Source organism: Phalangium opilio, unplaced genomic scaffold, assembly GCF_054372755.1.
Source record: "Phalangium opilio isolate 3A_F unplaced genomic scaffold, DU_Popi_V2 ptg000240l_1, whole genome shotgun sequence".
Taxonomy (NCBI): domain Eukaryota; kingdom Metazoa; phylum Arthropoda; class Arachnida; order Opiliones; family Phalangiidae; genus Phalangium; species Phalangium opilio.
Genome location: NW_028324224.1, coordinates 3,036 through 12,127, shown reverse-complemented (window position 1 = coordinate 12,127; position 9,092 = coordinate 3,036). Strand labels below are relative to the sequence as shown.

Below are 9,092 nucleotides of genomic sequence, written 5' to 3'. Positions count from 1 at the left end.
TTTAATTTCAATTAGAAAGAAATTAATCTACCAATTTTGATGAAGAAACCTACTGATGTAAGATTCTTACTCATTAGACAGGTTATTTGTTTCCAATGGTATCAAGTTTCAGACAACGTGACTGGGGGCTAATTCTAGGCAATGGTTGTATATTGGTATAATAGTACAAACATTGAATAATTTTAGCTACCAGTCATATATTATGCTACAAATGTTACTTTTACATTGAGAAAAAAGACAAATATATTGTTCCAGTTCATTATTGAGAAAAAAGACAAAAATATTGTTCCAGTTCATTGGACAGAAATTTGTTACTTATTTCATTAAACTGTAAACCAAAATCATACAATATTCATTTTCTCATGGTCGGAAAGTTATTTTATAGTTAAATGAACAAAAACGGTCAAATAAGCTCGGCAAAACGTTAATCTGGCCGGGGCCATCTTGTTTTATCGGACGTTTGAACCACTGAGAAACTTTTGGAACTGGCCCCCGTTGAGAGCCCTTTCATCCATCTCTCTTTCAAAAGCCTCGGGGGAAGCATTTGAATTTCAAAAAGCGGCTTGTTTTCGAATTTTCTGACACTAAATATGTGCAAACAAGGCACTCCTTTGCTTTTGAATGTTGAACAAGAACAACCTTCACCAGTACAAAGAGCATCTTTGTGCCCTTTGCTTTTGACTAAAAATTGTTCCGTGTTGTCTAATGCTTCGCATAAAGTGTCTGTGGATGTTCCTTCCTTGAGATTTTTGACGATAAGTTTCGTTAAGGCTGGCACGCAACTCGCTTGTATGGCTTCGGCAGCTTCCTTCAATTTTTCGTCCTCCATGTTGAAACGATAAAACTTAGTTTTGGTTTGAGCAGCGAATTTATCATGTTCATGTAAAAGACGAATATATTGCGTGTGAATCATTAGGTTCTCGTAGAAGTCTTCGAGCGCAGCGTTTTTAGAGCAAATACGTTTCATTTTTTCATTTAACGACTCTAATCTATTGTTAGTATCGTCACCCAAGTTGAAATGCTGCCGTCTGTAACACATGACCCACTTTGCTTTGATACGAACCCAGTTGTCACGAACGTATGTGATAAATTGCGGGTATTTAGAGAAATGCTCGTCTTTGGACATTTTTCCGAGAATGACCTTAAAAATCGGCTCAGAGCTTGCGTATGCCAGTTTTTGCACGTACTCTCTAGCTAATTGATCTGATTCTTTATTGAGGCGAAGGGAATGTATTTTTGCTTTGAACGTCTTCAAAACGTGAAATAGGCAAATCTCTATGATTGCTTTCGGAAAAAGCGATGAAATGACGCTTATCTCTGTCAGGTCTTTATCGACCATGACCGTTTTCACATTAACCCATTTCGGGTTATGCTTTTGAAAAACTTGGAACATCTTTGTTACAGAGTCTTTTGTTTCCAGTTTAACTAAGCAAAACGCCACGATTTCACTAACGTTGTTTCCATCCACAACCATAATGATGTAAAGCGGCATTTTACAACTGTTTAGGTTGTATGTTGCGTCACAAAGCAAGTGTTCCGGATACAATTCCATTCGCCCTTTCATTCTTCCCGTCTGCCAAAAAACCAAATCCAGCTCATTCGATTCTTCATTGATCTGAATTTTGACACTCTAAAAAGATTGAAAGGGCGAATCTTTAAAACCAATCGACTGAAATTTACCACATAGAGTAAAAATAGGATCGACGCTTGACCTTCATTATAATTTCAAATCGTGGGGTAAACGGATAGATTATCTTCGCGTGAAATTTACAATACTATACGGGTTCATTCGATTCAGTTAGTTGAGGGATCATTTGACGGATTCGCAAATATACATAGGTGACTAGGTCCATCAAGAATGTTGAAACAATAACAAACCTCACTATTTTTTATTGTAGAAAAATATCGGAATGGATATTCTGAAATCACCCACTAGAAGGAAAAGGTTGACAATAATTTTCAGCTACTTAAAGCATATCGCCATGAGATATCATGTTCAAAGTGTGGGGTAAATACAGGCGATCTACGCCAAATTTGGGTTTTTGGACTAACTTTAAAACTGGATTATACCGAATCTTCATATTTGGGACTTGAGAACTATTATTGATGAAGCTCCAAAGTTCATCTAGACGAATTAAATTGCGATTAGGCGTAGGCGTCAAGGAAAGTACTGTTATGCTAGGACCACAGATGAAACGTCATAATTTCCCGTATAGCGACATTTGGTGAGGCGCTGCCAAACGCTTAGTAGAGACTAATTAGGGGGAGATATAATAGCTCTTCCTATAGCAGCTAACTTCAATTAAAGAAGCATAGCCATTATATTAATTAAGAAATTATTATTATTTTTTTTTTTTGAAAAACAGGGTTTTAGGTGCTACGAAACCATAATTTGGATCTGGGATTTATGGCAACATGGCTATTCCTAGTTGCTTTATATCATCTGCCTAATCAAACGCATGGCGTAGCAAGGGTTTCATGGGAATTCAACTCGGGCCGACCCTTCATTTCTTAACCGATAATCTAAGTAAACATTATTGGCTGATTCATTTTGATTGGTTTTGAGATACAACAAGTAGAAACAGAAAATTACAATGCAATAATACATTTGAACCCAAACAAATCGATTTTCCTCGAAAATAATGCTTCAGACTCATTAATAATCCCCAAAAAAATCCCCCCGCGCTTTACCACACTTTCTCGTTTATTTTCTTGCATGCCTAATAAATGACTTAAATTTGACTTACCATATTGGGGTCCGATAGTTGAGGTTTTTGCAAAGGCACGATAAATCTTTGAGCGCTATTTAGGGTCGGGTTTTTCTTCTCGCGATTTAGTTTAGCTTGCAAATTGTTCAAAGATTTGGGAATATCGTATTTGCTGGTCTTTTCTTGAATTTTCAAAATCATTTTCTTTTTGTCACCACTGACCTCAACCATCATCTTCACATCCTGCAACACGTTTTCACTGGCTTGCCGCAAGGCTCTGTTGGGTGGGTATTTTGCGTAAAGTTCCGGCATAATTTCGTGGTTGTGATATAGATTTAGGTTTTTCACGTACAAGATTTGCGACCGAGAGCTCGCGGAATATGTTACGTGAGCGCGACATTGTTTCCGAAAGGTTGACGTTTCCCTTTGTCCCTTTGATTTAGTTTGGTACGTACCATAATGAATACACGGAATCGTCACTTTTTGGTACACTAATTTCTCCGATAACTTCTCCTTGACATCTTTCCTCTTGTTGTACGACTCGACGGAAGTGGTGTGAACAGATTTAGACAACAGGGGATGAAAAGTTTTATCACAAAATTCGTTGTGATTTTTTACGCAAGAATTCCAATCAGAAAACTGCTGATTTAATTCTAATGTCATTTTGACTGATTTTATATTGTTTGAAGCAAGATCAAGCGCGACTTATGGGGTACGCGTCAGAAAGAAAGCTGCCTAGCTATTCAAGAACCAAAACATATCCAATCGCGAAATTTATTAACCTTTCTTTAACACAATAGTGTGAAAAGGCCTAAAAGAATCTGAAAGCCTAAAAGTTTTAAACCCCATAAACAAATTTTATCGTGGGAACTATAGAAAAACCGAGGGGTACATCACCTCTTCCTTTATCGACGCACCCATTAGGTTAAATAAATCACGTTTAAACTGTTAAGATAGCGCGAGTGATGTGTTTTGAAAGTCTGGGTCCTTATTAAAATGTTAGGAATTGGCGTTCAGATTGTGTTAAATTATATTAGAATGCGTTAGATTAATTTAGAATGCGTTACATCCATTTAGAGTGCGTTAAATTCAATTACTTTACATTATCTTCATTTAATTATTTTGCAGAATAACAAACTCAAATTATAAGTGATGTGCCTCTCGAGATTTTTTTTGAAAATACGGTTTATTACAGGAGGGGAGAAATAAGAGAACTGTAACACATCAACTTGCTTATTCTACAGATATGACCAAGAAACTGCACCCTTCCATAATGTTAAAGGAAAAAATCACATGGATTCACTAAGTGCCTGGGTGGCGGGGACAGCGATAAACAAAATTGGGATTTCATGATGGGCTCGGGGAGTTCGAATTTGGATGTTTTTTTTTTCAGTTAATACTCATCAATACTGCCCGCTTATCTTATACCTTGTCTATATCGCTATAGAATTAAATTAAGGAGGTTATATTCTATTTAAATTCGGCTTTTCAAGACAAACTGTTGGTTTTTAAATCTTTTCTTTCAAATATTGTAAATAAATCGACCAAAACCATCAAAAATAATCTTTGCACTACCAATCTGACAACTCTTTTTCAAGTTAAAGTGGTACTTATAAATAAATAAATAAATAAATAAATAAATAAAACCTTCATTTTAAAAGACATTACTACACATTTTTCCTACATAATGAGTTCGTTCACTTTATTGAAATTCCCACATACACACAGCCACCCCACACGCAAATATTTCGACAATATTTTCGTGACTTGTTTTATATTTTAGTTTCCTTGAACGATTTCATGAATATTTAACGAGAAGTTGTCCAAATACTAATGCGTAATAAAATTCGTCATTGAGCGAGTATCTGCCCATGCTCAAAAAATGGTCATCATTTATTTGCTTAAATTGATCTGAGTTTAGATGTAGAGAAAATAATGTGGTCTGTGGCACTTACCTTGGTGATTAAGGTAAAATACACGAAGCAAACCAAAACGTTGTCCACATGAAAAAATTGTCATCGGGGCAACTCGTTTAATTGTTCCCGACATCGCAACGACTCGTTTGATTGTTCCCGACATCGCGACGACTCGTTTAATTGTTCCCGACATCGCGACGACTCGTTTGATTGTTCCCGACATCGCGACGACTCGTTTGATTGTTCCCGACATCGCGACGACTCGTTTAATTGTTCCCGACATCGCGACGACTCGTTTGATTGTTCCCGACATCGCGACGACTCGTTTGATTGTTCCCGACATCGCGACGACTCGTTTGATTGTTCCCGACATCGCGACGTCTCGTTTGATTGTTCCCGACATCGCGACGACTCGTTTGATTGTTCCCGACATCGCGACGACTTGTTGATTGTTCCCGACATCGCGACGACTCCTTTGATTGTTCCCGACATCGCGACGACTCGTTTAATTGTTCCCGACATCGCGACGACTCGTTTAATTGTTCCCGACATCGCGACGACTCGTTTGATTGTTCCCGACATCGCGACGACTCGTTTGATTGTTCCCGACATCGCGACGACTCGTTTGATTGTTCCCGACATCGCGACGACTCGTTTGATTGTTCCCGACATCGCGACGACTCGTTTGATTGTTCCAGACATCGCGACGACTCGTTTGATTGTTCCCGACATCGCGACGACTCGTTTGATTGTTCCCGTCATCGCGACGACTCGTTTGATTGTTCCCGACATCGCGACGACTCGTTCAATTGTTCCAGACATCGCGACGACTCGTTTAATTGTTCCCGACATCGCGACGACTCGATTAATTGTTCCCGACATCGCGACGACTCGTTTGATTGTTCCCGACATCGCGACGACTCGTTTAATTGTTCCCGACATCGCGACGACTCGTTTAATTGTTCCCGACATCGCGACGACTCGTTTGATTGTTCCCGACATCGCGACGACTCGTTTAATTGTTCCCGACATCGCGACGACTCGTTTAATTGTTCCCGACATCGCGACGACAGCTACGATTTCGCAAAATTTAAATAATTTTTATGCATATGGGATGAAGAATTTTGAACGACGGACATCACCTAAGCAACTCATAAGACACCTAATTTTAGAGCGTTAATATTTTGGGCTAAAATAGCAACGCCGCGCGGCGACGACTATTTAGGCCCAAAAAGTTTAATCGTTGAAAAAATTGGGCCTAAATATCAAGCCTAAATATCAACCCTAAGAACGTTGGCTATTTAGGCCCAAAATTTTATCTACCCAATTTTTGGGCCTGAATAGCAACGGCCGCGCGGCGAAGACTATTTAGGCCCAAAATGTAGTCCTAAATAACTAGCTTGCACCCATCATACTATTTTCGACCAAAATTTAGGCCTAAATAGTCGTCGCCGCGCGACCGTTGCTATTTATGCCCAAAAATTGTCTTCACAAAATTTGGGCCTAAATAGTCGTCGCCGCGCGACCGTTGCTATTTACGCCCAAAATTGTATGGCTAACATTTTTGGGCCTAAATAGCTGTCTGCATTATAGAGACTATTTCAGCCCAAAATTTGGGCCTTAATAGTAAGACGTTGGAGACCTGCTATTTAGGCCCAAATTTTGGACTTAAGCTGTTTATTGTTCCTAGTAAGCTATTTTAGCCCAATTTTTGGGCCTTTGTAGTTCAATACCTCAGATGCACTAAGAAGGCCCAAAATTTGGGCCTAATTAGCCGAAGTCTATTTAGGCACAAATTTTGGGCGAAAATAGTACTGATAAAGTAATAGGCTATTTAGGCCCAAAATTTGGGCTTAAATAGCTCACCAAACCATATACACTATTTAAGCCCAAAAATTGGGCCTAAATAAAAGCATTCTATGTTAAATGATTAAAATGAGACTTGATGAAATTGGAGGGAAGTTTCAATGATTAAATACTGGATCCAATAAAAATATTAACATTATAACTATGATGTATTTTACGGTATTAAAACAATTAGCACCTATTACGCACAATGAAAAACAATATCAATGTATCTAAAATGTATTTAAAGAAAATAAATTGTGTTCCGTGTCAAAAAGAATTTCAGTATAACTAAAACGGACTTTGGACGAATAGGTTTCAATGAGCTACCACTCGCTTAGACGAGGCTTTATCTGGCTTTAATTTATAAGGATGGTTTTTGATTGGATATAACTTTTTTATACTGTTTTACTCTTTTGAAAAAGTAAATTTTGGATTCTTAATGTGTCGTTGAAATTTCAAAGATATTCTTTTCATAGTTTACTTTATTTTGATAGTGTGCTTTTCATTTCCATAAAATAATCCAGCAAAAATATTCGAAAATTCCCATGATAACATATGAAATCTCCGAATCTATGAGGCCGCTAACGCCAAAAAGGTCAGATCGTATCGGGAAAACTGTGATGTCATTAACGTTGAAAAGAGAGTTTCCATTAAGATTTGAATCTTTCATCTTTCAAATTTCCAATTTCATTTAAATATGCCCTTTATACTTTTTAGCCACATCGTAGTGTACGATGAGGCTCTTAGTTTCATCGGCCCTGTTGTCATTCTCGTAGAAGTAGTAGTACTAGTAGTAGTGCCACAGTCCTGCCTTTGGCAGTATCGTTCGTCATTTTTGAACGTCGAGAGAAAATATTTTTCTTTTAGTTAACGTTACAGTTCACAGGTGGAGTTTTATACTTGATACAGGGAAGAGATTATATTTTTTAAATTTTCTTCCTCCACGGAGAATCGAACCGCGGACTTATCGCTCGACAGCCCAGTACTAAGCTGCCTCGCCTAAAACCGCTTGCTAAGAAACGCTCGCGAATAGAGGACAAGTCTCGGAGAGTTTGTCAGAGACAGGGTCCCCTTCCTCTCTCTCTATCTCTTCAACTAGGAGTCATGTTCTTATTTGAGGCCAGGAGATATAACTTCGCGGTAGGAGAGGCAAAAAGTATATTTTATAAATTTTAACCGACCGGGAAGAAGTTTTTCCAATTGATCTCGTTGTTCTAATTTACGTAGTTTACGATCATACGATGTGGCTAATATTTTTATCTTGACAAACTTGTTAGTATTATAACGATCAGAGTCTAAAGTCAGTTTTGATGTACAAAACAAGTGCAATAAGTGTGAAACACCATACAGTTTAAATAGGCTTTGGGAATAGTAGTATTTTCGAATAGCATTAGTTTAATTCGTATCAAGTGTTCCATTTGCCATTTAGAGATAAACGAGTGTACTAACTGCACTATATTGCGTACTAACTGCTATATTGCGTACTAACGGCACTATATTGCACCTTTAATTGCCTTGTTAACTTGTTGTCGATCCCAGGGCAAGATTAAGCGGTGTTTGACGAGAAGGCACGGGCCCCCGGGTGCAAGGCTTGTTGGGGTGCATTAAGATAAACTATTCCCCCTAGCAACATTTGCTGTACCTTTTCTCGGCTTAAGGGGGTGCGTATTATCTCGGCCCCCGGGTGCAAAATTGCATTATCTGGGCCTGGTCGATACACTGTCATGGAGATGCCTTGAAAAGATAGTTTGGTGCTCCAACGTGACTATCAGTCTCGTTGTTGGTAATTATGTAGCGACCGTACAAGAAAAATGATGTCTTTTATATCACAAACGAAACATCATTTCCTAGTTAATTGCCAACAACAACTTTCTAGGAAAACAGTTAAACTGCGCCATGAATAACGACAACTACACTATGAATACAGATTTCAGACGCCCCTTATCCACCGAAAAAGCAATGTAAAACGATATTTCACTAAGATCTTAAACGCAATATTCCCTGTGTTAAAGCATACACATGAATGCCTCATTTTGCGAGGTTTTCAAAACCTGTTTATGTTTTGAACTATATTCCCACTGCCGTTTAATTACATCGAGATTTACACTATATCGACCGTTTATGTGTCAAATAAACAGTTTCTAGGTAAAGAATCAGAAACTCTTTGCCAGCATTCGTTTTCGGCGGACTCACCTATCAGTACAGGAAACTTCGAAACCATTTCAAGTACGCCATGAAGGGACTATTTTTCAGTACCTGAGACAATCTAACTTATGGGCAGGCATACTTAAAGCGGGTTTATCAAGTTAGAGGTAGGAAAAGTTTCTCCACAAAGATATCCGCGCATCTATTTTACTCTTTCATGTTTAACCAGGAGAGATATATCATATTAACATATACTACGGATAGAGAGAGCGCTCATTAAAGTCTTAATGTTTAGCGTTCCACGGACACAGCCTTGTTGAATTCAACGAAACCATTTCTAAAACCTTGCCATGTTCATAAAGATGTGACTTTGTGACAAAAAAGTAAACAACTTTCTGAAATATATATAAAGTTAAGTCTAATTTTATGAGCGTAAAATTCTATGATTTTTTCTTAGTAACGAGTATTCGGCTAC

General features: G+C 38.2%; 1 protein-coding gene across 1 annotated transcript; it reads right to left on the bottom strand.

Annotated features, from left to right (window-relative positions):
• Nucleotides 1-424: 424 nt before the first annotated feature.
• Nucleotides 425-3,371, bottom strand: LOC149612594 (zinc finger SWIM domain-containing protein 1-like). Its single transcript, XM_089858385.1, has 2 exons — nucleotides 2,748-3,371; nucleotides 425-1,630 (listed from the first exon to the last, which is right to left on the bottom strand). Exons 1-2 carry the CDS (start codon nucleotides 3,369-3,371, stop codon nucleotides 425-427), a joined length of 1,830 nt encoding a protein of 609 aa, XP_089714511.1.
• Nucleotides 3,372-9,092: the final 5,721 nt, after the last annotated feature.

Bases quoted from the DNA above. Each gene is read 5' to 3' on its own strand.
- LOC149612594 (XM_089858385.1), bottom strand. From the start codon at position 3,371: ATGACATTAGAATTAAATCAGCAGTTTTCTGATTGGAATTCTTGCGTA. The intron at 1,631-2,747 runs GTAAGTCAAATT...CAATCTTTTTAG, and splicing joins AACTATCGGACCCCAATATG to AGTGTCAAAATTCAGATCAA.